The following is a 27,750-nucleotide window of genomic DNA, read 5'->3' as shown; positions in this document are numbered from 1 at the left end:
GACCACCACCAGGTGGCTTATAAAAAGTTGGCTTTATTTGTCTTAGTCACCTTATCTCAGTTATGCCATTTTGGCGTCCACAGTGACAGTCCCCTGAAAGCTGGGGTCAACCCCACCCCCGTGACCAGTGACCGCAGGGCAGGAGCCCGAGCCACTCAGTGGTCAGAGACTGCAGCAGGGCTGCAGGGGCGTCAGGTCTCCGCTCGGGACTGGGTCGGACAAGGCCACGTGTGGTACGGTGGGCACCCTGGCCTGGGGTCGATGGGCTGTGGGCCCATCTGGGCTCTGCCACCAACTTGCCGGGTGGTGCTGGGCAAGTCTCTTCTTGTCCCTCGGTTGGCCCGTCTCCTGGGCAGCACAGAAAGTGAGGTCTGAGCCCCTGTGGACTCAGGCGGGTGCCAAGCTGGACACCTCGACTGGCTCTGTGCTTTGAAGGCCGCTGTGCACCGCTGCTGGTGGGGTCTGCTTTCTCCGCGGGGCAGGGAGAAGCCCTCAGGCTGCGGAGCTCACCTCTGCTGTCTGCAGCCAAACGCTGCTGGTCCCCGAGAGGGGCCTCCCTAAAGGCCTTAGAGAAGGTTCTAATTCCTAAGGTCTAGATCACCTGTTATTGCAAACAATTTATCTTAGACATAATTGTGAGTCTTTTCGTATCAAACATGGGTGAAACTTGGCAAAAAAAAAAATCTTTCTGACCCTGATTTCACCATAGATCTAGGGCCTGGGCCCTCGTCTCTCTGGGCAGTTTTGGTGAAAACAGAGATCAGAGCCATCTTGTCATTTACTTCGCTTGCGTTTGGTCCTAAGCACAGTAAAAATGTTCTAAGAAAATACCAGTGGGAAGTCTTCAGCCTAGAAGGTAGCATCTGAGGCCAGCCACAGCACCTCCCCTCTCGGGAGGTGAGTGGGAAGGGACCCACCGTGGAGAGCAAGTTCAGTGACAGCAGGAGGAACTGCACAGCCAGCCCCTCAGGGTCCTCCGCACGATGTCCACTAGCTCGGCCAGGTGCGACTTTGCAAAGCTGCGGCATCGTGGCCCGGCTCCACCACTGAAGAGAGAGACAGCACAGCCAGAAGAATGCACAGATGGGCCAGTGGTCTTCTGGAAATTCGTCCCTTTCTTTTGGAAGAAACTCTGTCCTAAAAAACAGCTTCTAAAAGGGAAAACAATTGTGTCTTCCAGAGAAACCGTTTTAAGCCAGATGTTCCCGCCTGACTGTGAAGGGGACATGGCAGGGAGCAGCCCACAGGCACCGGCAAACACATGACCTGCTCCCGGGTGCTTGCCCTCCTGCCACCCGAGACGGAGACATTTCAACAATGTTTGTGCTTCTAACCAACAAGACATTCCCTTCGGGGGGGAGAGCAGCCGAGACCACTGCAGTCGCCGACAGCACTGAGAAGGTGCAAAGGTTAACACAAAAGTGACGACACTGGGGACGGTCACTTCTGGCAGTCAGCTGAGTAAGACCTCACCTCTACAGTTCTGTTGCCAATGCCAGAATGAAAAGCAAAATTGCAAATTGAAAAATTTCTAGCACTTTAGAAAGTGGAATGAAAGAATGTGAAATTCAAACAGGTTATTAAACCGAAGTCCTCAGGCCACAGCAGCACCCCCGAGACAGCGCCCACAGCGTGGCTTCCTTGTTCCCTTCTCGGCCATCGTGGAGCACGCCGCCTCTGCCTGGTCCAGGAGCCACGGCTCAGAACAGAAGGGCCCCCATGCTGCCGACCTCACTCTGCTCCTTGACGAAGATTTCAAAGTACTGGTAGATGATGGTAACAGCAAGCAGGATCCCGGTTCCAGACCCAATGGCACCCAGGAAGTCAGCCAGCACGGAGAGCGCCCCGATGCAAAGCCCACCGAAGGCCGCGGCCGTGGGGATGTACCTGGGGAGGGAGACGGGTCAGCCACGTGCCGCCAGCAGATCCCTCCAGCCTGGCCTCCCTCCCCCAGGCTACAGGAAGGGCCGGGCAGCCGACCTGCCTACCTCTGAGTTAGGAACCAGACTCCTTTAGGGGTCACTCCGTGGCCCCCATAAAGTCTTATCTACTCACACCTTAATGGTCTAGACTAGGGCTTGCTGTCCAGTAAGTGGCCACACGAGTCACATGTGGCTAGTGAAACGGGACCAGTCCAAAGCAGATGCTGAAAACATCACACGAGATTTTGAAGACAGGAACATGAAATATCTCATTATGACTTTTCTTATGTCAATTTGAAATGAGAGTATGGATATATTGGGTTAAATGAAATGTTTTTTGTTTTTTTTTTTTTTTTTGCTGTAATGGGCCTCTCACTGTTGTGGCCTCTCCCGTTGCGGAGCGCAGGCTCCAGACGCGCAGGCTCAGCGGCCATAGCTCACGGGCCCAGCCGCTCCGCGGCATGTGGGATCTTCTCGGACCGGGGCACGAACCCGTGTCCCCTGCATCGGCAGGCGGACTCCCAACCACTGCACCACCAGGGAAGCCCGAAATGTATTCTTAAAATTAATTTCACCAGCTTCTTTTTGCTTTCTTTTTTCTTAAGATAATGGACATGTAACATTTTATTCGTTTTAGGTGTATCTTTTTATTTTTCTAACGTGGCTACCAGAATACTTAAAATTTCACATGCATCTTGCATTATATTTCTACTGAACAGCAGTATAAATTCTCTCAGCTTCAGAGAATTCTTAAGGGAATAAACGAAATTGCCCAGCATCTCTGACAGGGATCAGAAAATGATCTGGCATTTGCCATACTGACTTGTGGTTGAGGCGAGCGAGCTGTGGTCCCCAGGACAGACCTGGTCCTGATTACAAAACCTGATCCTGCAGACAGACTTCTACAGGAAACCATTCACGTTCATCCAGCAATGGTGGAAGATATGAGTTGAAATAAGTTGGCTTAAAAGTCTAAGACACTCACTATGGCCAACCCGGCTGCCCAAGAGGCAGCCCCACTGTGAGGGGAGAGGCCTGCAGACTGCGGTGCTCTCCTCACCCCCACCTTCCCCCCAGCGGGTCACCAAGTGCCGGCGGCCTCTCCTGTGTCCCCAGGTTACTGCCCCACCTGGCCCCCAGCACCTCTGCCCAGACTCGCACTGTCCGCCCCGCCCCCCCGCCCCAAGCGGTGGGTCTCAGCCTCCAGCACTGACCTTCCGAATGCTGAGCCCTCCCTGCCAGCCTCCCTAGGTTCACCCGAACTTGGACGCCCCTGCAGAAGCCTGATGCTCCCTGCTTCCTCCTGGAGGGCCCCCGCAGGACCTGCCTGCAGGAGGCTGCCCGCAGGAGCACGGCGAGGTCCCACGCGGTCAGCAGCCTCAGCAGCTGCCCCATGGCCACCTGGACACACGCTCTGTCTCCCGCAGTGTGGCTGCCTCTCAGGAGAGGTGCCGCATGCGCTGATTTGCTCTGTCCAGCATCGATGAGCCGTAGCAAGCTCCCTGATACTGGAAGACCCGGGGAAATCCGTCAGCCAGCCAGGGCCGGCCAGCACTTACCGGTTGAGTTCGTGGACCATGGACGTCTCTCGGTGGCCCCTCATCACCATCTGCTGCTCCTTCAGCTGCTTCGCAACCTGCGTGATGGCCATCAAGGACAATGTTCAAGTTCAGACGTGGAGTCGAGGGCCAGGTACAGTTCATGGTGGTACCAGCCACAGACTCCCCTCCCCAGCACCCTAACGACAGTGGTCCCACAAAGATGTCAGATGAGAAAGTCTAGTTTTAGTTTGGCTGCAGCTTTGCAGGCGAGCACGGATTCATTTACCCTGGGCTCCGTCCACGGCCACTAACGCTCTGGAACTGGCCCTAATGAGGACAAAGTGCTGTGCACGTTCACAGGCCACCATCCCAGGAGGAGGGACAGGCCGAAAGCCCTGATGCCACTTGCAGGAGGGAAATGCCGGTCCCCGGCCGGCACCCCCCAGAAGCTGTCGCTCACACTCACGTCTTTGGCAGAGGAGCCCGAGACCTCAATCCACGTCTTGGAGAAGAAGGCGCAGGAGCCCAGCATGAACACTATGTACACGACGGCGTGGACGGGGTCTTCCAAGACGGAGCCGAAAGACTCGGGAGGAGACAGGTAATAGCAAAGGCCGCCAACGGGATAGGCGCGTGCTGGGCCGCCAGAAGAAGTGTCCTGGGAGGAGTCGTGAGAGCCTGTGAGTGCCGTTCCCCACCTCAGCAGCAGGGCAAAGACACCTCTGAGCGGGTGGGAAAGAGCAGCTTTGCCCAGGTGCCCACAGTGCAGGCTTCTTACCGAAAAGAAGCTTTCATGTGAGCTTGTAATAGGCACAATCCGAAAGCATGTCTGGGTGAAACATCTGGCTTCTGAAGCCGCTGTACTTACCGACCAGGTGCCCAGCAGGCTGACCAGCAGGTTGCCACTGAAGCGGGCGGACAGCATCTGGGAGATGACGTAGAGATTGGATACGAGGGCAGACTGCAGGATGATGGGGATGTTGGAGGTGTAGAACAGCTTGATGGGGTAGGTGTTGTACTGGCCTCGGTAGCGGGCCGACTTGATGGGCAGGTCCACACGGAAGCCCTGGGAAGCCAACAGAGCCAAACGCCCTCACTGCCTCGCTCCAGCCAGGTGCCAGGCGTGCCCCCAGGGAGCTGCCCCGAGCAGCGGTGCCCAGGGCCCCACATCCCCTCCCCAGCCAGCACTGCACTTGGGGGCACACCGACAGAAGGGTCCCAACAGGCTGGCTTAAAATGCCCCTGTGCACAGCACAGTGTTTCTGTCAAAAACAAAGCCCACCACGTGACAGCCACATCTACGGGGAATACGCAGGAAGTTCCGACGGGCGCTCCAGCGCCCGCGCCGTGCCCCGACCGAGGCCGGACAGGGCCTCCACGCCCTCCTCACAGGTAGCACGGCCACCTGCAGGGTGTTCGTCGTCACTACAGAAAACCTAGGCTCTTCTACTTCCCCGTGAACATAACCGCTCCCCCTGAAACCCCTGGAGGGTAGAAACGGTGTCCTTTATGTACGTTTTACAATCTCCCAGCGCCCAGAACAAAGTTCAGAATATACAAGATTTAAAGTAAAAGCTTAACAATCTGACCCCAAGCCCGGGAAGAGTTAGCCTGTCATTCACCAGGCATCGGACTACCAGTCTTGGCTGAAGGAACAGATGTGTTCGGTCCTCAGCACGTGGTGGCATAAACACCTCTTCACAGCATTAACCTGCTTTCTCAACTGCTGTCCCTTCTTTTCTTTTCAATAAATGTCAGGATACAAAGCGGCTGATCAGAGAACATAAAGACCAATCCAACTACAGAAAAGCAACGGGCAGTTCAGGTCTCTTATTCAGAAGCAAGTTACACAGACTCACAACATGAAAGGTAAGAGGTCGCAGGGGGATGAGGATACTGCCCAAAAGCAGCTACAAACTTTGGGTAAGACAGCAGTGAGGTCTCAGGCTTTGATTACTCTTCACTTCTCTTCAGCTATAAGACCTTGAAAAAAAATCTTCTCTATTTGCTGAGTCCCAACCCAAAGGAACATGGTTTCAGAAACATTATATCTGCCTCAACTGTGTTAGTTGAGGCAAGTGCCCGTGATGCCATGGAACCTGCTCCTTCAAATGCCATTTCATCATTTCAGTGCGATACGATGGGTCACACTACTCCTGGGGTGTGGACGTGGGACACACACACCAAGGCCTTCTGAACCTTAAATGCAGACGTCAAAGCTCCCCAGGGTTGGATGTGAACGCACCTGGAAGTAGATGACCACTGCAAAGACAAAGATGGTGGCGATCAGATTCATGAGGTTGGGGAGATTCTGGCGGTAGAACGCCTCACGAAGGGCTCGGACCTTGTCTGTGCGCGTGGCCAGCAGGTGGAACAGTGCAATGATGGCGCCCTCAAACTCCATTCCTGTCACAGGTGAAGGTAAAGGAACAAGCAACTCAATTTGGCTCTAAGCCTCCTAGTGGCCAAAACCGAGAGGAGCTGGAATTAGTTCTGTGGCTCACAGGGCCTGCTCCTATAACCACGGATACAGTGAGGGCTCCCAGCCCTCGTTTGTTTCTTCTGTAGAGATTTCAACCTGCAGAAATAGGCTATTCTACCTCTTTGAATTAACTGATCTTATTTTTTTGGCTTGTGAGTCAATGGCCACCAGACCTGTGGAACAATCAACTGCAAAGTCCTAACAGCAGGGTCTGCTCAGCTCCGGCCGAAGGGGTCCTGCCTGAGGAGGGGCTCAGAGCTGCCTAACCCACGTCCCTGGGGACTTGCGGGCAGCACAGGCCCCCAGCTCTGGGGTGCTGGCTGCCTGGACAAGGCGGGCTTGGACTCTCTGCTCCTCACACCGACGGCCAAGCAGCAAGGACAACACGTGTGCCTACCACACGGCCGATCTCTAGCGGCGTTCACGCCCTACCACAGGAGGGTGCCCAGGGATGCAGGCCAGCAAGAGTCAGGAAAACACGGCCAGGAAGCAGAGCGAGCTCGAAAGAGGCCCAAGGAAAAGAGCAAGAAGGGCCTTTGGTCTGGGGGACCTATTTTTAGTCTCACTAATGAGATTATGTTGTCTCTGCAGGTCAGGGACTCTGTTTCCAGTATTCACTTCAAAGAAAAGTCAAATGTGCGTGAATACTTATTTCTCACGGGGCTCTTGAGTGAATAACATATTTAGTGATGAAGAAAGCTGATTTTCCTTTCCTAATAAGTCATACTTCTCTGAATGTTTAGAACTTTTCATTAAAAACATCCTCTGTAACAAGATTTCCTTCGCACTCTTCGTGTGTATTAAGATAGAATACTCACACTCGCCAGGCATCACACAATTTCATGTTATTTCTCATCGAATCCTGGCAACCGAGGGCACAGCCAGCATCTGAACCCAGCTCACGAGCACCAAAGTTCCTGCCTCTTTTACCAAGTTGCCCTTTGCATGACCAAGTGTTTTGGTTCAGTGATTTCATTTTTAGAAACTTACGCACTGACAGCAACTGTCAAAACATGTAAAGATGAACATGTGAGGATGTTCACCGTCTCACTGCTGTAATAACAGCAAAGGCTGGAAACAACCTAGACGTCCACCAGAGGAAGGCTTGTTGAAAGAACCTGCTTCATCCCTGCAGTGAAATCCACGCTGTGCTCAGAAAAATGAGGCAGGATAACGTACTCTGGCAGGGCGAATGTCTACGACGTACGCTTAAGGTGAAAACTGCAAGTTACATATCATCATGAGCATAAACCTGTGTTTTAAAACGCTGTACAGATGCACGCAGAAAAATCAGAAGAGATGTACGGATGGAACCCTGTCCCCAGGGTCTCACCTCGGCCGGTGTTGACAGTGGTGGGGCTGAACGCCTTCCACACGATGGTCTCGCAGATGTTTGTGGCAATGAACAGGGAGATCCCAGAGCCCAGGCCGTACCCCTTTTGCAGAAGTTCATCCAAAAGCAGGACAATTAGGCCAGCAACGAAGAGCTGTGAATGTTAAAAAACAGAAGTAAAGGAACGCAGAGACTGCACTGCTGCTCCCCACGGCGTGGTGCTGTCCCTCCTCAGGAACTGGCTTCTCTGCCATGGGCCCTGAAGGCTGAGGGGACACTGGCTGGTGGAGGCTCCTCTGTGAATTCAGGAGGGCAAACACAGGGCTCGGGCTTCTTCTCAGGAAGAGTTCCTTTTATGCCCGATTCAGATCTGTTGTTTGGCGAGTGTGGGTGTGAGGGTGCTTCAGAAGGGGGTGCCGGCCTAACCTTACCTGTATGGTGATCAACAGGCAGATCCCAGCACCCATTTCGGAAGGGTCTCCGTACATCCCTGTCATCACATACACGATGGACTGGCCGATGGTAATGATCATGCCGAACACTAGAAATCAGAAGGAAACTGTTCTCAGGGTGGGCCACCACGCGGTCCTAGAGGAAACACTTACCAGACACCAGCTCCGTGCCGGGCACTGGGAGAACAGAGGTGAAGATCACTGACCCTGCCTCCAAGGGGCTCGTCCAGGAAACACTCAACAACCGCACGGTCAAAGTGACAACAATACACAATAACTCAAACGCTTGCAACAAAAGCGCGTGAGCTCTTTCATTCCACCTCCTCCTAAATTCACTTCCCTTCGGTGATGGCAGGAGGGAAAGAGTTGAAGCATGACAGGCCTGCTCCTTATGACAGCTGTTGAAGACGGCACTCACAGGCACCCCAACCTGCAGCCCCCGTGCTCAGGCCATCAGGTAGCTCGCGTCCTGGGAGAACCACTCGCCCAGGCCACCCGACAGGCTGGTGCTTCAGGTCTGAGTCCAGCGCACAGAACACTGACTGGGATAAGTAATCCCTTCCCAGTTTGTTTAACGTGTTAATTAAGGAAAGAACTCACAGTGCCACCAAATCACTTGGACCACTTCTCCTGCCACAAAGCTCTCCTAGGGGAGGTTCTCCTTTTAGTAGGTGGTCTTGTATCCTGTATCATTCACTACACTTCACTGTGATGCACAATGGAATCGACTCATTTTTACTGAGTCCACGATGCTAGATGGATCTCTTGAGAGTATGGGACTGGGCTTCAATTTCAGCTTTTCTGCTTAGTTTGCCAAAAAAATAAAATTTTACTCCAAAGTGCCTGTCAAATACAGTCCCTATCTGACTTCTTAAGAAGTGCTCAATAAGAAAAAACAGCGGAGAAAAGCTAAAAAAATTGTCCAAGACCAAAGAGGAAACAGCTGATTTTTACTTCTGACAAATAACACACGTATATATTTAAAAATCCTGATTTGTGTCTGAAACTGACAAGTTTAAATTAGATTACTCTTTCTTACTCAACTCTTTAACCTACTAACTTAAGATCTGTAAAACATGCTGGTATGGAAGAAAATATGACTGGGTAGGAAACTGCAACTATCATTTCCTAATTAATATATGTCAGTTCACAGTCAGGCTGAACTTGGTGAATTCTGATGACTGGTCATTGTTACCAGGGCTGCTTATTATTTACTACTGTGCAAGTATCATTATTATCCCCATTTTTATAGATGAAGAAACTGGGACATAAGAACTGTCATCTAACTTTGCCCCAAAGTCACAGAGCTGGTAATTGGCAGAGCTAAGTTGAGAGGACCATCCTTCCCCTAAGGTGAATCCTTTTAAACTGCCAGAAAAAAAGAAATACAACCCTTGCCAAGTAACTACTACATGCCAGGCACTCACTGATGTTTTACACACATTATTTAAATGAATTCTTCCAACAGCTCTGAAGGAAACTTTATCTCATTCTAAGTGCTAAGGAAACTGTGGCAGCGGAGGGCGACCTCCGTGGACCACGCAGCCCCGGGACATGACACCCGTCCCCTGCCTTGTCCAGCTGCCCCAAATGCTCTCTGGCTAACACAGGCCACGGAGCCGGGCCAGGCAGGGCTGGCGGGCCACGGAGGTTACAACAACCCCCTCCCCCAAAAACCAAAAGGACTTCTGATGCCCCAAACTTTGCAGCAAATTCAAATTCTCAATTACAGACATCTGAACATCATTCAAAATCTCACTTACACTTTTGGGCTCCGTTGAAGAGGGCTCGGTCTTTTGGGGTATCACCAACTTCAATTATTTTGGCACCAGCCAAGAGCTGCATGATGAGGCCGGAGGTGACAATGGGAGAGATACCCAGCTCCATCAATGTGCCTTAAGGAAAGGGGGAGGCAAAGTACAACCGAAGTTAGCATGGAGAAGCAAGACATTAAGAAAATGAATGAGCAAAACTGGACCGTGTGCCCGATACAAACCCAGTGTGTTTCAGTTTGCCAGCAGTATCTAATTCAGAGAATAACCCCCAAATGTCAGCAATCAGAGGGTAATTCAATTCATTCTGTTCAGTCTGCCAGGTAACATCTTATTCTGTTTAGGGAATCACATGGCATTTAAACTGATCGCTGCATTTAAATTCACCGTAAACAGATTCGTGCTGGTTGTACAGAGATAAGAAAGGTTCGTCTCTTCATCAGTTAATAAAAAAGGATAACACTCAAATAATTTCCAGAGTCTGGAAAGGAGGCCAGTACAATTCTATCTAGTTGTGAATAAACCTCTATTTCCATTACGCTAAAATGGGCTATACTTCCAACTGATTTGGAACTTAATTTGAAACGTATTTTAAAAGTGAGTTAATCAAAAGCAGTTATCAGCATAAGCATTCAAAATCCCGCCTCACCCCAAGTAGGTAACTGGTTAGAGTATACAATACACTGTTATATACTTATTTTTTCTGGACATGTATATGTAACCTGTAGATACGGAAAAGACGCAGCTGAGAAACAAATTACATATTCTAAAGAATGTTATCAAAACAGGAGACAGATAGGTAGAAATGTCATCATTTCAGCTGTTTCAAAAGCATTCTAGTTTTTCCATGTTTTAAGAAATTCTCTATGATGTAGACTTATCTTGCTGTTACAGGTTTTGTACTGCACTCAAAGCAATTCTGAATAGGATGACGTGCCTGGGTGCTGAAGCTGGCATTTACTAAGGCTATGTTTCAGCACAGCACGCTCTGAACCCTTTGTAAAGCCAAGGCCTGCACGTTAGCTGAAGGAGGCCCGTGAAGCCCGCACAGTACAGGGGATGAAGAGGGCCAGTCCTACCTCTGTTAGAGGCGAGGATCACTCTCATCCAATAGAAAGGGTCGGCTGAGTCTGAAGACATGATTCCAAACAGAGGGATCTGGAAACAAGCAGAGAGCAGCCTGCACACGTGTCTCCGGCCCCTCACACCCCCGCCCCGACACTGGGACACCAGACGCACGCTCACCTGGCAGCACACCAAGAAGATGAAGAGGGTGATGGCGGTCCATAGCACTTTCTCCTTAAACTGAATCTACGGAAGAACAGAGCCAATTAAGGCAACGAGTTAGCTTCATGAGCAAATGAACAGAAACAGACTCTGATCAGACCCCTTTCTCTGCGCACCCGAGGAGCCCTGAACACTCCAAACCATGCACCAAGCGTAAGTACACGTATTGCGTGCTTTCTACGCACAAGGCACAGATGCAAAGACCTTCGTGTGCACCATCTCATTTAATCCCCACACCACGTTAACATGATCTTATTATTTTCCAACAAGAAAACTGAATCTTAGAAAAGCTAAGTAATTTGTCCCAAATCCCACAGCTGTAATGGGTTTGACTCCAAAGCCTGTGCTCTTAACCATCAGCATGAACAGTTTAGGATCAGACCCAAGATCAAAGAATGCTGCAACAGAAAGGGATTCCCAAATCAGACCCCCCTTTACAACACATGAGCAATGACGTCTCATTTGAAAAGGCTTTGTAACTGACAAAATCTTGTTATTCTGGAGTCAACTAATTTGCAATCTCTGATTGTTTCTTTGTGTCTTCTCCATGGATTTAGGGTAAAAGAATGTAATAAGCGCTGGAAGAGTGGAAGAGAGCTGTGTGTTCAACCTACTCACTACTAGTAGCATCTGTTTAACTTTAGGATCGGTGACTATTCAGTCATCTTATGGATGACCAAGAAGCATCGTTAGGGAAGTTGAGACCCCTGCCCAAGGCTCGTCTGCTCTGAAACCGAAGTGTCTTCACTAGCACCTGCTGCCTGCACAGCAAGAGTGGCTTTAAAGGGCTTAAAAAAACACACAGCAGTTATTGTGTGGACTAAGGATCTTGACATGGAAATACCTTGTGAGCGACGGTACTAAATGGACAAAATCGTGTTCTTAAAAAACACTCTTTTAAGCTGCAGTCTGAATGAGCATGGAGTCGGAGTCCTGGCTCTCTGGTCAGCATGGGGCCGCAGTGCCTCCGTGTTGACCACTGTAGACAGGCCTCAACAAGACAACCACACAAAGGCGCAGGAATTCGACATTCAGATACTCGACGTGAAGTTGGGGCGAATTCACAGAACTCGTCCTCTGGTCATCTGATCCCACCAAGAAATCAGGAGGCCAAGGAGGGCCACACCACGTCAGGCTGACCAGTAACACAACAAGCTTGTATGGAAATGACTCTTTATGGGAAAAGAGTGGGCAATTTTTACAAGACTCCTCATTTTTAAATAACCAAGTCTCCTCTCCTGGATGCAGCCAAATTCAATAGCAAAACATCCAAAACTGTTTATCCAAGTCTTGTCACTCTACCTCTTAACAGCCCGCCATCCACCCCCGTCTCCTAGGCCACTCCCCTAGTCCACTCTCGATGGCAGAAGCCCCTCCACCGTTCTCACCCTCTACCCTACCCCAGAGCAGTTTTCTAATCTGTCCGGCTCCTAGGGCTCCCACTGCCCTCCACTCATCCTTTCCGTTCTATCAACACTGAAGCACATCTAACACCCCCCCCCCACACACACACATACTGGTTTTCTCTGCCTTAGCGCACACTATATTTCTTACCCTAGAATTCCTTCCCCTTCCTTCAAGGACACTTCTATTCCTCCTTCAAGGCCGCCATCAGACATCATGTCTTCCAGGGTTAATCCCTTCTGGAGCCACTGCTGTACCCTGCACACACTGCCACTGCTTCATGCACCACACTCAGTTACAAGGCCAAGGTCACACAGCTATCAAGAGGCTGTGTGACGGGTGGGTCCCAGGCGCGCCTGCCTCCAGAGCCCCGCTATTTCTACCACACTGAGGGCACACTCACACACAACTTTGCATATTAGCCCATCAAAGGCAGCACGTATGTGGGGCAGATGCAAAGAACGTGAGGACAGAAACATTTTCCTATTAATTCTCTGTAAGAACCCAATGAAACTTTTCTTCATGGTTTCATAGCTTTACTTACACTGGCAACACCGTCTCGGCCTGAAGCTGTGCAGCAGCGGAAATTCTGATAAAGATTCAACACAGCTCTACATCTCTACCTTTCCATGTTTTAATGCACCTGCTGTAAAAGCAGGAGTCACAAAATGCCCTTATTCTCAGCAAGGTGACGGCCCACGGAAAAGGCACAAACTCGACCGTACAGAGTAAAGTGACTGCTCTTAGCTCCTTGTAGCAGCTGGATACAAAAAGCATCTCCTAGAAGAAGGACCCGCCCACCATCAGCTTCTGCCGGAGCTGAAGCGGGAAGGGGCGCTCAACCTGAGTACCTGAGGCTCTCGAGGCGTTACTCACTCAGGCCGGGATCCACCTCGGGACAGAGCAAACCCGAGGCTCTGCCCGCCCGAGTAACTTCCACGGAGGATGCTCCAATCGAAGCTCGGCGGCTCGGTGGAGGCTCCCACCAAGCAGACCACCCGAACCACTCTCGGGGGAAGGAGGCGTCCACTCGGCGTGCTGGGGCCACTTTAACGGGGTGCAGGCAGTTTCCCCAAGCCTTCCCCGGACTCACCTTCCGCTCCGGCTTCTGAATTTCGGGCAGGATGACACAGAAGGGCTTGATGACTTCCAAAAACTTGACTATGGGGGGAAGAGACAAGAGTAAAGTTAGGGCTGGAGGACCCTGCGCCGCCCCGGGAAGCCGTCCGCGGGGCCAGGTGGGGCAGGGGCGCGGGCCGGGTGGGCTTCACGGCCGGGGGAGCGAGGTCCCGCCCGCGCCGGCCGCGCCCGGGCTGCCCCGAGGGACTCACTCGCCATGGCGGCGGCTGCTCGGCTCCGGGTCGGACTCCGGGTCGGGCTCCGGCTCCGATACGCTCCGACCGCGGCTCCGGGACCGCCCGTCCTGCTCTGGAGCGCCGCGCCTCGCCGAAAGACACGTCAGTGCTAGCGCCGCGGCGGCTGCTTCCGCTTCCGCTTCCTGCCACGCGCTTCAGCCGCGCGCGCCGCCCACGCCTAGACCACAACTCCCGGCGTGCAGCGGGGCCGCGCGGCCTGTCGGAGGGAGGGCGAGGGGCGGGGCGGGGCGGGGCGGGGCGGGAGGGCGAGGGGCGGGGCGGGGCGGGAGGGGCGCGGGGCACGCCGGGACGGGGGTATGTGCCTGCGTAAACTGAGCCGCGAACGCGGGGCGGGGAAGCTGAGAGGGACGTCGGCTTCCCCCAGTTCCTTTCACTGCACCGGTAACTTGTTGCGCTGGTGTAGACAGTGAGCGGCTCGGGGCCGGCCTGTCCCGGCGCCACCTCGGTGCCTGGCGCCCAGAAGGTGCTCGGCGGCGGGGCCGACGGACACCCCTTTGTGGGGTCATTGAGCGAACCTGGGGCCGGTCGGGGCGCGGGCCCTGCCGACGGCGGGGAGGGGATGAGGTCGTGGTCAGGAGGCCTGGGGAGTCCAGGGAGGCCTCCCGGAGGAGGCATCCCGGGGGAGGAACTGTTGCGAGCACGGCAGGCGCTGTGCCTGCCCGAGATCTCTGGGGAGAGGATTCCTGCTTGGCTGGAGCCGGGGCTATGTGAAGGGGAGGGATAAGACGTAACGTTCTTGGGGCCGGTGGGTGGGGCGAGGGGGTGCCAGACGGGGCTTTTGAAGTTTATTTCCGAGGCACCTGTGATCACGGGTGGCACGTGATAGGTAATCTAAGGGAAGAGACCTCGTGCTGTCAGCATCTAGAGGAGGTGGGCGCCGCTGCCTGGGGTTAGGGGAGGGTCGTGGAGCGCAGTCTGGAGCTGGACCAGTCGGAGCTGGAGATGCCGATGTGGCTAGATGCTTTGTGCGGTATTAATTTAGGGATTGCTGTTTCTGTTTTTCCTTTCCCTCCCATTTCTAGCAGGTAGCCAGGATTTGTAAATCTTTGCCTCAGGATTTTTTCTAAGACGGGAAGTCCTTTCGTGAAAACCTAACCTATGGGTGGAAAATTCAAATGACTGCAGGAGGCGGGCAGGAACTTCAGTGAAGTGACCCAGGTGTAAGCACGACTACTGTCATAGGGCTGCTTCTGAGATGCAGCCCCATCTTGCCATCCAGGACCCGTTCTTAACCTCTTCTGGAGTTTTGACCAGAAGCAGAAACTGGCAGCCCTTGGACTCAATTCAGCAGGTAGATCAGAGCTGATATTTAGCCCATATGCACCCTGCACGATACTGATGGTGAAAATATTGAAATGCTTCATGATAAATAGTATCATAGTAACTGTACAGTCACAATTAGCTAATACAAATTTTCCTATCAACTCGGGTGTGTACTGACAGTTTTAGGACGTTAGTACCGTAGAAAAGGCCTTCCGTTGTAGCCACATCTGAGGAACATCTTGTGTCACTGAAGCGACGGTGGCTAAGTTGCATGTGTTAACAAAACAAATTGCCTTAGGAGAATCACTAAAAATAATTTTGTTAGCATAGTGTAATTGTTTTGAATTACACTAGTAGGCGTGCACTGTATTTATACACTTAAGATTTTATTATCGATATTAAGAACAAATACTAGAGTGAAGAGGCAACGAAATCTGGATACATTTTTAATAGTTTCATCTATAATAAATGTGAGTCTTGTTAATCTGCACAACAAAGAAGGAATTACAGTGGCAGTGAGCCCCAGCCTGGAACTTGTTTTGATACTGTGCAAGAATCTGCACAAAATCAAACTTGTATTAAATACATTTTATTACATAAAATCTGTATTTCTGGAGTGAAAAATGACGATTTTTTTCAACCAGGAATTTGTGTTAGCGCTAATGACAAATTCTGGCTGCAAATAGTGCTCAGAAGTTATGTGTTAAAAGATCAAAGTGCTAAACATGTATGTTTCATCAGGATGCTGTTAAAACGTATGGTTCAAGTGAAAAAAAATTTGTGGTCATTAATGAGGAAGAAATTTAAAACATAATCAGTTTCACACATTAAACATTTGGAAACTTAAAACTCCCAAAACGTCATCAAAGTGAGGATAAAGCAGTCAAAAAGATACAGAGGAACTGTCGGAATTTTTAGCACGGTATAATTGAGCATTTCCATGAAAATATTTAGTAGAACTTCTAAAGGAATAGTATTGATGTGAGGGTGGGTACTATGGACTCACTTGTTACAAAACAGATGTATATAATGAGAAAGCAACTTTTTGGAAAACAAAGCAGTGCATTTTAAATCATCTTCAAGGAAGTTTCATTTGCTTCACATAAAAGTGTTTTAATAATTTGCTTAAAATACAAATTTCAATATTTTGAAGATAATGGTTTTTGTTGATCTTATGACACCGGGAGTTGCATTTAATACAGTGTATTGAGCTTTGTTGGTGGGAAAAATATATATATATATATATTCAATGGAAAGATACTTTTGTAAAAACATCATTGCAATATTTTACAACTTTGTAAAGGTCATTGGATTTTGTACAAAAAGTGCCAGTGTAATAATGCTAGGAAGAGTCTGGAGTTTCAGCCAAAAGTTTAGAAAACAATTTGGACATTTTAATTTGTCACTAAGTGATCAAATTTAATTTTGGATAAAGCAATACAAGATTTAAGTTAAGTAATTCTCATGTTTTTCTCAGTAAATTGTATTTCTTGCCATGCATCAAATAAATACCAGGAAGAACTGCAAATTAAGTACTGGAAATTGCACCTTGATGGACAGCTTGAAGTGCGAGAGCAGCAGAAGCAGTTTGGAAATCAGTAAGTTCTGTGTGTTCACTGTGATAGAAGCTGAAGTGCAGAGGTTAGCCATCGAAGAATATAACTTTAAGAGTGTTGGCTTTAATCAAAGATGTTTTAATGGAAATATCAATATTTTAGTTTTATGAGGAAAATGTCATAATTATTAGAGCTGATGTTATTTCAGTGGACTCTGGAATGATTGAACATTATCTGTAACATAATGTTCAATCATAATGTAATGATTGAACAATACTTGTAAATTACTGTAGTCTGGTTAGGCTTCTATAACAGAACACCACAGACTGGGTGACTTCTAAACAACAGAAATTAATTTCTCATAGTTCTGGAGGCTGGGAGGTCAGGGCGCCAGCACGCCTGGGTTCTGGTGAGAGCCCTCTTGCAGGTTGCAGACCACAGACCGCAGACCGCTCGTGGCAGACAGCAGAGCAGAGGAAGCAAGCTCTCTTGGGACGCTTACAAGGGCTCTAATCCTCATGACTTCCACCCTTATAGCCTCATCTAACCCTCATTACCTCCCAAAGGCCCCACCTCCTAAAATTATCACATCGTGGGGGTAGGGGAGTGAGGCTTTAACATGAATTTTGGAGAGACACAACATTTGTTTATGTTTGCATAACATAAACAAGTAAAGGAAACTTTGGAACGGAAGATACAGATACGAAAACAAAATAAGTACACTGAAACAAAAGTATCAATTCCAAGAGAAAAACTATTGCATCGTCTAATCAATAATATAAAAAGGGTTTTGATGGAAAAATGAATGAACTTTTCAATTGAATCCTGAGATTTGGCTAACTGGTTTGTGAAGCTCCATGGATTGAGGTTGAACACAGTAGCAAATTCAAGAAGTGATTTTTGTGACTTAGTTATAATAGAAATATTGAATATATAAAAGTCTCAGACTGTTTGACTTTCCTAGAGGTTCTCTGGAAGACCCCACTTGCAACGTTGTCTTTATTTGACCTGACTTGGAGCTCAGAGTTCATCCAGTGTAAAAAGTCTTCTCCCCAGGACATTTCTCAAAAACATGTAGAGGCAGTTGTTTAACTTCACAGCTGCCTGACGCAGTGAATAATACTTAGGACAAACAACAGGCTAGCCAAAAAGCTGAAAGGAAAAACTGGGGAATGGGCATCCAGGGCAGCTTTGAGAAGCTCCAAAACATCCTGCTCTTCTAGAAGGCCACACGCACAGGTAGAGGAGTCACGTGCCTAAGGCTGTGACATGCTCGGGAAAGCCCTGGGAAGGCCCTGAGCTCTCATCAGGCCAACCTCCAGGCTCCCCACATCAGGAAGTGAAGGCTTAGGCAGAGTTGTCCAGTGCTGGGCCCCTCAGCACACACTGGGAGACTTGCTGGGCCCAGGGGCTTAGGAAATGCCTGTCTAATCGCTAGCTGACCACTAAGCTATCTCTGCAGGGACTTCAGTGGTCACATGTGCCTTTACAGAATCAGTTCAGATAAATCATGAAATGAACAGCAACAAAAATAAAAGCAAACCTTGGGGAGGAGAGAGAATCTGATTTCCAGAGTTGTTACAATATATTGCTTAGAATACCCAGTTTTCAACAAAATATTATGAAACATGCAAAAAAAAAAGAAAAGAGAATATGGTCCATACACAGGAAACAAAAGCAATCCATAGAAACTCTTCCTAAGGATGTGCAGACGTTGGACTTACTAGACAGAGACTTTAAATCAGCTGTTTTAAATAAGCACAGAGTTAAAGTAAAGCATGTCTAGAGAATTAAAGTGTGAGAACACTGTCTCACCAAATAGAAAATATCAATAAAGATAAATTATAAACATAGGAATTTGGGAGTAAAAAAATATAATGGGTGGAAAATTCACTAGAGGGCTCAACAGCAGATTTCACTAGGCAGGGGAAAGAATCAGACCTTCAGGATCAATTGAGTTTATCTAGAGGAAAAGAAAAGAGAGCAAACTAAACCCAAAGCAAACAGGAAGTATATGACAATTGCTAGTATTGGTGAGCATGAGACCTACAAAAGGGGCTCAGTTTGGTGCAGTAGATAGTCTTTCTTGAAGGGGATCATGAGGTGTATTTTATATACACTTAGATTCCCATTATCCCAATAATAACAACAAAGTGTGTTATTGGTCATGGGCTAAACTCTGGACTCTAGAACATTCTGCTGGGATGTCTATTATTGGTAGCAGTTATATTGCAAACAGTCCTTCGAGTTGTGTGCAGTTACCTTCTTTGTCCTCTTTGTAAGACCTTCATTCCTTCCTAAGAAACCACATTTAAAGTCCAAATGGGTTCAATCTGATTTATATAAAAGCAAATCATTACTTACAGATTACTCACTGCACCTTACTGTAATCTAGTCACGTACATAATTTTGTTTTTTACAACATGACAGTTAAGTCCTGTTGGTCTAGGAATACACTTACTAGAAAATATTCTTCCATGTTGAGTGATAGATGGAGTGTTTCTGCAGGAGTGACCTATACTTCCAAAGCTCTTTTGATGAACCCGGGGCCAACTTGTATGTGTCTTCTCGGGGTTCAACTTGGATGGACAAAGAAGCTAGATGGCGGACATGACCAACAGAACAGTCAATGAAGATTGACTAAGACAGCAGTTAAAAACAGTATCACCAGTAGGGGTTGAGGGTAGCAGTTGAGGTGGCAGATTCAGGCCCAGTTCGCAATTAAGCTCATGAAATGCAAGATTTGGTTGAGCAATTGAACTGCAGGACGGATGGAGATGCTGCTGGGCCTTGGGACACCTAGAACCAGGGGCCAAGAGCCACTGTTCCTCACCATTGCATGTTTCTGCTCATAAACTTCATTCTTTCCTATTGCATTGTCTTCCTTCATAAAGCAGGAAAAACGGATGTCCATAACTTAGGAGTTTCAAGTCTTCCTGTGGGGCTCACAAGCGCAAATGCTTTCTGGGTTCAGGGGAGTACCATAATTGAGTGAAGGAAGCTGGGTATGCAGTGCGGGGTAGGGGGCACCATGGCAAAACCCCAAATTCAGCCTTTGGATTTTTCCAAAGAGCCCTGGCATCTGTGTTCAGGTTTCCAGCCTGCATCTCCTCAGGACTGCCCCGCCTAGGACAGTGGGAGTGCACCTGAAAGCCTGCGCCCGCTCGTGGTCTGGAAGTGTCTTCTCAGCCACAGTGGCCGCTGGGTGCACAGCGAGGCCGGAGGACATCAGGTGTAGCCAGGCTTTAGGTCTCACCAGCAAGGAGGCAGAAGGAGAGGGTGCAGCGATGTTTTCTCACTGGTAGGAAGATGGGGGCGATTCCCTCCTTCTGATTAGAAAATAATTCAGGGCATTACAGAACATGAGAAGATACATAAATGTACAGACAAGTGCTGGAAAAGCTCCGTAATCTCCCATCTGGAGAGAGTGTTGGTCGGTTTCCTTTTTGTTCCTTACCTACTTTTAATATAACTGTGCCGTGTATCATTTTGTATATTGCTTTTATATCAAATCATTTTTGATTTTGAAATATTTTAATATTTAAATAAGTATTCTAGGTATGATGTATTGTTTTCCTATTAACATTTTTTTCCATAAACCTCATTCTAATATTATATTCATGGGAGGTACATCCAGGGAGGCACCACGGTGTTCTGTAACGATTTCCCTGAAGTTAGGGGTTTAGATTGTTCACTGTTTTTTTCCTATTATAAATCACACTGGGCTGAATATCTTCACGACCAAAATGTTGCCTACATATCCTATTATTTACTCTGGATAGAATTCCAAAAGTGGGAATTTCCGGGTGGGTCAAAAGCAATAAACACTTTTAAAGTTCTCGGTGTGTATTGCCTTGTTTCTGAAGGCGGACTGTATCTATTTTGACTCACAGTATTTGGCAAATGCTATTTTAAACCTGAAAGGCCCACGTTCTCAGGTGGGTTGAAAGAGGGCTGTGTGCAGGCATCTTTGGATCCAGGCTGACTTGGCCTGCAGGAACAGCTCCTGGGCCTTCTAGAATGTTCCCACCCTTCCCCGCAGCTGCCTCCTTGTGCTTGGGGGCCTCCTTGTGCTTGGGGCCTGTGGTTTTCTGCAGGATGGTGTCGCTGCCAACTGATGCCGGCCCAGAAGCCCATGCGCTGTCAGTGTTACCGACCCTTTCGAGTTGGTCCCCGGCAAGTGTCCTCCTGCCCCGAGTCATGGGAGCCGGCAAAAAGAGAGCGAGTTCAGTTCAGAAGCAAAGGGAAGCTTTAACCTTTGACCAAAGAATGAAGGGGGGCGGCCCACCCCCCGGGACACGCTCTCCCTGAAAGGCCGCTGCGGCGCTGCTTTATAGGTTCCTGTAGTTCTCGCGGGACTGGCGCGGGTCGCGGGATCTGTGCTCCCGCGCCGTCTCTGCCGGCGGCCATTTCCCAGGAGGAGCTCTGACGTGCGGTACCCAGTGTGAGGCCTCTGCACGTGGCGTCCTGTGAGCGAGTGAAACTCGACGAAGCACAAAGGAAAAAGAAAAGGTTAGACTTTATTACCCCAATTCTCTCATTTCGCGGGACCTGGGCGGCAGTTGCGGACTGCGGCCCGGGGCAGCCCAGAGCCCCTGGCACTCAGCTGACTGCCGGGTGCACAGGGGCTGCTCTGAGCACCTTCCAGGCCTCGCAGCCTCCGCAGACCAGTGGGTCCCACGTTTCTTCTCTGCTCCCAGCACCTCCTGCAGGGACGCTTGGCCGGCTCCCTTCAGGGGAGGGGCTGGGCTCCGCAGGCCTCCGGCCCCAGGGGAGGGGAGCCCCGAGGCGCCGGGCTGAGCCTCCTGTATGTGCGCTGCCCCTGCTCTGACCCGGTACCTCTGAGAACGCAGGTCAGCCGCCTGCCTTCATGCTCGGGCTTCGGGCAAAGGGCGCCGGGGGCTGCTCGGCAGTGTTTGCTGAGTGAATGAGCGCAGCAGTGCTGGGAGTCGCAGGGTTAGAGGGACGCCCGGCGCCCAGGGTCCAGTGTCCCTCCGCCATCCTGAGTGACCAGGGTCGGGGCAGGACGGGAACGGGCCCGGAGGTCAGGCCTGGGGCCGTGGTAGCTGCTGTGTCTTTCCTGTCTCCTTTCCAAGCCCGGCTTCCTCCCCCGAGGAGGTCAGGGCTGCTGCGGGAAGTGGCCAAAGACAAGAGGCAGTGTGTCTGTGTTCTGAGGGGCAAGAGGGACTTCGCTGCGACACAAGGGGCTTGAAAGACAGGTGCTCTGGAGCGAGAAAGGGTCTGCTGAGTGCGCTGAGCTCCAGTGTGGCAGGTCCGGGCTGGTCCGTCAGCGGGGACGCCTTCCGTGTGCGAGGCAGGCCTGCATCTTCGTGCTCAGCCCAGGCTGCCTTGAAGAGCATTCTTGTCGAGATTCCCGGTCCCGGCTTTGGAGTCGGAAGGCCCGGCTTCAAACCCAGGTGTCTGATGAGCCCTGGTACTGCGGGCAGGTAGCCTAACCCGAGTCGTGATCTCCTGAACTGTGTCGCAGGGCTGAGAACTCAGTGAGCAAAAGTGTGTACAGCACTTAGCATGCCGGTGCTTCCTGAAGGGGGTCCGTCAGTCAGTAATTGACGGTCCCCTTTGTGTTCACAAATCACTCCCCTGAGTTTTGTTAAAAGCAATTCTTTAGGGCTTCCCTGGTGGCGCAGTGGTTGAGAGTCCGCCTGCCGGTGCAGGGGACGCGGGTTCGTGCCCCGGTCCGGGAAGATCCCACATACCGCGGAGCGGCTGGGCCCGTGAGCCACGGCCGCTGAGCCTGCGCGTCCGGAGCCTGTGCTCCGCAACGGGAGAGGCCACAACAGTGAGAGGCCCGCGTACCGCAAAAAAAAAAAAAAGCCATTCTTTATTAGTAAGAGCCCACTGGAAATTAGTGTGGGTCTAAAAGGACTCAGAAAATTAGTATCTGAGCAAGAAGGGAAAATCAAGTTTGTCCCCTTGCTTCACAAACATTCTCCTTGCCTCGTTTCCTACTGTGTTCAACAGAATCATCAGTTTCCTAATTCCAGACTCAGAAATTTGAACCCATCTCACTGCTCTGTTGTGGTCATCATATCCACATCCAGCACTGACCTCCTCCGTGTCTTCTGGCCCATCCCCCGCCATCACCCCCCTTGTTTGGGCACAGCGTCCACTGCCAGGACAAATGCATCACCCAGTAACTGTCCTTCCTCCCTCCTGGGTGGCCCTGTCCAGTCCACCCTCCACAGGCTTCTAAAGGGCTCCTGTCCGTTGCTCACTTGTCCTCCATGGTGTCTGTGTCACTTAGGATTACGTTTGGCTGCTTGTTACGGAAAATCCCAAATAACAGCAGCTCAGACACTTCACTTCTCTACCTTCCAAGGAGTCTGGAAGTAGCCATCCCAGGGCTGCTGCCAGTCCCCGTGGCCTCCGAGGCCCAGGCTCCTTCTGTGTTACTGCTCTGCCACGTGTGACACCTCATAGTGCGACCCAGCTGCTCAGGTGCCAGCCAGACATCCACATTCCATCCAGCAGGAGGGAGGAAGGGGAAGTCACACGTCCTTCGTTTACAGACCTTCTTTATGGGCTTCCCTGGTGGCGCAGTGGTTGAGAGTCCGCCTGCCGATGCAGGGGACACGGGTTCGTGCCCCGGTCCGGGAGGATCCCACATGCCGCGGAGCGGCTGGGCCCGTGAGCCGTGGCCGCTGAGCCTGCGCGTCTGGAGCCTGTGCTCCGCAACGGGAGAGGCCACAACAGTGAGGGGCCCGCGTACCGCAAAAAATAAATAAATAAATAAAGACCTTCTTTAGAAGTCGCGCACACAACTGTACCTGGACTCTCGTCCTTTCTCCTGTCCAGGGCACTGGTTTGTTTCCTTACCCCCATCGCAGGAACACTGCTGTGAGTCTCGGTGAGAGCTGGTGGTGGTGGGGGCGGGGGGGGGGGCGCTGGCTTGGCCTCCAGGAGGGTGGGTGGGGCCTGAGCCGGTGACGCCACACTGTTCTCCGTAGGGGCTTCTCGGGCCTCTTCAGCACATCCACCGCAGGGCCAGCACAGCGCCCCCAGGACTGCCTCCGCTCCTGCCCACGAGGGCGTGAAGTGGTCCCTCTTCCAGGTGGACTTGCTCTTCCCTGATCCCCGAGGTCGAGCACCTTTCGTGGTTTATTGGCCGCTCCAGGCGCCCTTTCTGTGAAACGTGCTCATCTCTTTGCCCGTTTTCCCAGCTTTTTTGCTGACCCGTTCGTAGGCGCAGGCCTTCTTTCTGTTCCCTGTTGTAGACAACCCTGAGGGACTGAGCCCAGCCATCCAGGTGGCGTCCGAGCAGCTGTGCACCTGCCGGTGGCTCCCTGGCCCCCAGGGAGGGAGCGTGTCCTGGTGTCAGGGCTCCCGGCTACAGCCTTGTTGCAGGAACACTGTCCGGTCCAGCCACCAGAGGGAGGAGCTGCTTCACTGACTGTGTGTCTCAGCTGCTTGAGGCTCTGCGAGATGCCAGCCCGGGAAGGCGTGGGGGATGGGGGTGGGCAGGCACCCCAGGAGGGGATGGCTGGACCCCAGGATGGTGACCCAGGAGGTGTGGTGATGGTGACCCCGCCCGCTCAGCCTGGCCAGTGCCCTCACACTGCCCACCACGCCCTTCCCCATGTGGGGCCTCAGCACAGGCTGCTCCTGGGTCTGGAATGCCCATCCTGTTCATCTATCCAGCACGCCCAAGCCCGCCAGTCACCTGCCCTGCGGACTGGCCCCAGGACCACTCCCCCCAGCCCTCCCCGTGCCAGGCTGCCCCAACAGTTAGTGTCACTTTCTCAGAGAAGTGAGTCACTTATGTGATGGCTCATGTGTAGTGGTCACCTTACTTCTTTGAATCTGTGGCCCTTGTTAGAGCAGAATGGAGGTCATCCTGCAGGTCATCCTGCAGGTGAGGGGAGCCTTCCTCTCTCACTGTCCCCCACGGGGATGTCATGGGGCCTCCGACAGCGCCTGCATTTACACCTGCTGTTGTGCCCCAGTGGCCCTGGCCCTTGGTGTCCACGTGAGATCCCACACAGGCTGTGAACAGATGTGCTTTATGGGCAGTTCTACGCGTTAGATGGTGTGTAGGCAGAGCAATGGTTTTCCCCAAACGTGTGCATGCTGACCCACGGAACCTTTCATGGCAAGGGGGAATTAATTGCCAATCAGATGCCCTTAAGATGGGAAGGTGGTCCTGGATATCTGTGTGGGCCCAGCGCCATCTGAGGTCCTCACCCGTGGGAGGGGATCAGAAGGGGGGTGTCAGAGGAGGAGATGTGAAGATGGATTGTCAGCTTTGAAGATGGAGGAACAGCCACAAGCCAAGAATCACCAGTGGCCTCTAGAGACTGAAAAAGTCAGGGATGTGGGTTCTTCCCAAAGCCTCCAAGGGGAGAGCATCCTGCCAACGCCCTGACCTTAGCTCCCTGAGGCCCTCCGTGTCCCTCCAGGACACCTGGCGGCGATGGGCTGTGCTGCCTGCTTGCCTGGAGAGCTGGGTTCGGACCCCAGCCCCGCACGGGAGGCCACTTCACTATCCGTGAGGTCTCTTCTCTCCTCCAGGACGTGACCGCGTGGGGAGCAGGGCCGGGCTCCGTAAAAGCGCTCAGAACGTGCTGACCACCTTCCCTCTGAGCAGTCCCTCCACGGCGCGGCGGCCTCTTGCTTTATTCTCGACAACCTGGCAGTGTCTGGTGTGTGCTCAGCGGAGGTGGAGAAGGGGAGAGAGTGGTTCCCTCAGAGCTGGGGGCCGTCAGCTCCGGGCTGGGGCTGCCCCCGCCCCTCCCTGGTCCACGCTCTCAGAGGCTGCAGGTCCTGCACTGGCGCACTTCCCTTTTGGAATGTCGTTCTGCAGACCCACAGCACTGGGAAGGCTGAGAAACAAGCCTTCAGTGGGGTTGCCTCCGACCTGAAACGGGTGGCCTTGGTGTGGGAAACCTTGTGTTTGGCCTGGAACTGGAGCTTGTTAGCTCTTTCCAACCCGTGTATTTGTCCTGGGCTCCACGGCCGGTGGAGACCATCCACCGCTGAGCCTCTGACGCTGCAGGATGGGCACAGCCTGCCAGTGGTGTCCTCTCGGTGCCCCCTGCCCGCTCGCTCCCGATGGCCCCCTGCCCAGCTCAGACCCGCCTGCAGGAGACTGGTCTGTTCCCCGACGACGTGGCTGCTACCTGTCCTGTCTCTGTGGCCTGAGGCCACGTACAGCACGGATAGGTAGGCTCCGGCATCCACCCCTCACGCTCCTGAGCTTCCTGAGCTTCCGTAGAGAACCTAAATGCAATGCAGACCCCACCCCCTAAACAGCCCCCAGCCTGGACTTTGGTGTCAGAGCCTAAAGCAAAGAATGGAGTCCCCTTCAAAGAGCAGCTGGAAGAAGGGGACTTCCCTGGTGCTCCAGTGGTTGACTCCGAGCTTCCAATGCAAGGGGCGTGGGTTCAATCTCTGGTCAGGGAACTAAGATCCCCCGTGCCACAGGGTGCAGCCGTGAAAATTAAAAAAAAAAAAAGAACAGCTGGAGGAAACAACAGAAACATCCACCGCTTGGTGGTTTGTTAAAGAAATTATGCTGCATCGATGATGGAATCCTATGTAGCTGGTGAAAAGGGAGAGAGTGTGGAATAGTCTCTCTAAGCACACTACTGAGTGAAAGAAGAATGGGATAGAGCCGTGTTATATATGTTTATATATACGTAAAATGTTATATATGTAAACATAGAGGAGTACGCACGTGTACTCCTTTATAATTTACATACTCCCTTAGCTCACTAGTTCTCCTCAAGAGAGTTTGATGGCGTACACCAGGAGTTGGCAGACTTTTTCTGAAGGGCCAGAGGTCTACTGCGCTTCCAGGACATTGCTGTTGCAGTGTGAAACCACTCACAGACAATACGTACACAGTAGGCATAACTGTGTTCCAGTAACGTTTATTTACAAACACAGGTGGTGGGTGGGGTATGCAGTAATCCACAACGGCAAAGGTCAGAGAAGAGAAATACCCTAGACATAGCTAAGAAATGGCTCGGGGTCGTGAACCATGGGCACTCACCAGGCGTGCACACCTCTCCTCCCTGCAAGAACCAAAGCCTCTCATCACCAGACGTCCCAGGGACCAGGGCTGAGCCCTCCCCTTTGGCAGAGGTGACGTGTGTCATCCCAGGAAAAAGCGACTTTGGCAGAGGAAGACTGGAGTATCGTTCGGAAGTCTCAGGCTGCAAGCAACTCCAGGCAGCCTGAACAATAAGGAACATTTATCCAAACAGTGAGCGTCTAGCAGGAAGTCCTGTGGCTGGTTCGTTCTGTGGCTCTTCTGTGTCGCCCAGGACGGGGGCCTTCCCATCCCCCATCCCGCCCGGCTCTCTGGACCAGCTGCAGACCGCTCCTCACGGCAGCACAGTCTCTGCAGTTCCAGGGGCCCTGCAGCCTAGAAGAGTCTCAGCAGAAGAGCCCATGTCTTCTTCTCCACGTCTGTCAAAGAGCAAGAAGGCCTCTCCCCGAAGCCCCTCCATAGAGCTCCCTTACGTCTCCTTCCCTGAATGGTCCACGTGTTGTGCTAAGCTGACCGCCGGAGATGGGAACGGGATTGCGATGGCCAGTGAGCTGGGAACAAGAAGAGCCGGGGCCCCCCGGCGGGGTGTGCTGGTGCTGGCGGGGGAGTGGGGTGCCTTGACTGTGCACCCCCCAGCTATTCTCTCTTGGTGCTCCAGCAGGGCCTGGGGTGGACAGCGTAGGCCATCCGGTTGGGGCTCTCTCTAAGGACCCCTGGTGGAGGGGGCACCACCCTTTGAAAGATTTTCTGGTCTTGCGGTTTGGCTGACCCACTGCGCTCTTTGCTCAAACTTCCGGCATCTCCGGCTCTGACTCGCGGCAGCCTGCTGATGCCTCCACCCGGCTGCGCTGGCCCTGCACGGCTCCCACTGCTGTGGGGCTGGTTCAGCTGAGACGCGGGCCCCGCGAGGCCTCCTACCCACCTGCTGTGTCTGCTGTCACCCTGCTTGATCGAATACACTGGACTGTGGGGGACGGTCTTAAAGGACTTCCTCGCCGGGAGACGTGTGGCTGATGCACCAGGGCCGGGCTCCTGGGGTGGCCATGGGGGCCTTCTGTGTGGCCCCATCTTCTTGTCTTGGCTTCCTGGGCTTCCTCCGGTGCTTCAGCCGCCCTGGGAACCGCACCCCCTGCCCTGCCCTTGCCCACCTCACACGTCCTGGCCTCTGGGCCTCGCTCCCGAGGTCCTTGAGGCTGGTCATCCCCGACTCTGGTTCCTGCCCAGAAGTGCTGAGCGTCCCCTCCCCAGATGAAAAGTACATTGAATTGCAGTATGAAAACCAAAATGAAAGCGATCTTCCATCAGTGACATTTTATTTAATATTCATTTTTAGAGCATTTGCTCATTATA

General features: G+C 51.7%; 2 protein-coding genes across 2 annotated transcripts in view; one reads left to right on the top strand and one right to left on the bottom strand.

Annotated features, from left to right (window-relative positions):
- Positions 1-13: 13 nt before the first annotated feature.
- Positions 14-13,670, bottom strand: SEC61A1 (SEC61 translocon subunit alpha 1). Its single transcript, XM_082638955.1, has 12 exons — positions 13,525-13,670; positions 13,287-13,354; positions 10,748-10,813; positions 10,582-10,660; positions 9,494-9,625; positions 7,710-7,819; positions 7,279-7,432; positions 5,709-5,869; positions 4,332-4,529; positions 3,930-4,121; positions 3,482-3,558; positions 14-1,887 (listed from the first exon to the last, which is right to left on the bottom strand). Exons 1-12 carry the CDS (start codon positions 13,529-13,531, stop codon positions 1,701-1,703), a joined length of 1,431 nt encoding a protein of 476 aa, XP_082495081.1. The 5' UTR covers positions 13,532-13,670; the 3' UTR covers positions 14-1,700.
- Positions 13,671-20,719: 7,049 nt separating this feature from the next.
- The window catches only part of MGLL (monoglyceride lipase), a 253,365-nt gene continuing 246,334 nt past the window's right edge, over positions 20,720-27,750 (top strand). The window contains exon 1 of the mRNA XM_082639168.1: positions 20,720-20,900. The gene's annotated coding sequence lies outside the window, so the exon portion shown is untranslated. The remainder of the gene's footprint in view (positions 20,901-27,750) is intronic.

Source organism: Mesoplodon mirus (assembly GCF_964341445.2).
Source record: "Mesoplodon mirus genome assembly, chromosome: 12".
NCBI classification, from domain to species: domain Eukaryota; kingdom Metazoa; phylum Chordata; class Mammalia; order Artiodactyla; family Ziphiidae; genus Mesoplodon; species Mesoplodon mirus.
This window is presented reverse-complemented; position numbering and strand designations above follow the sequence as displayed.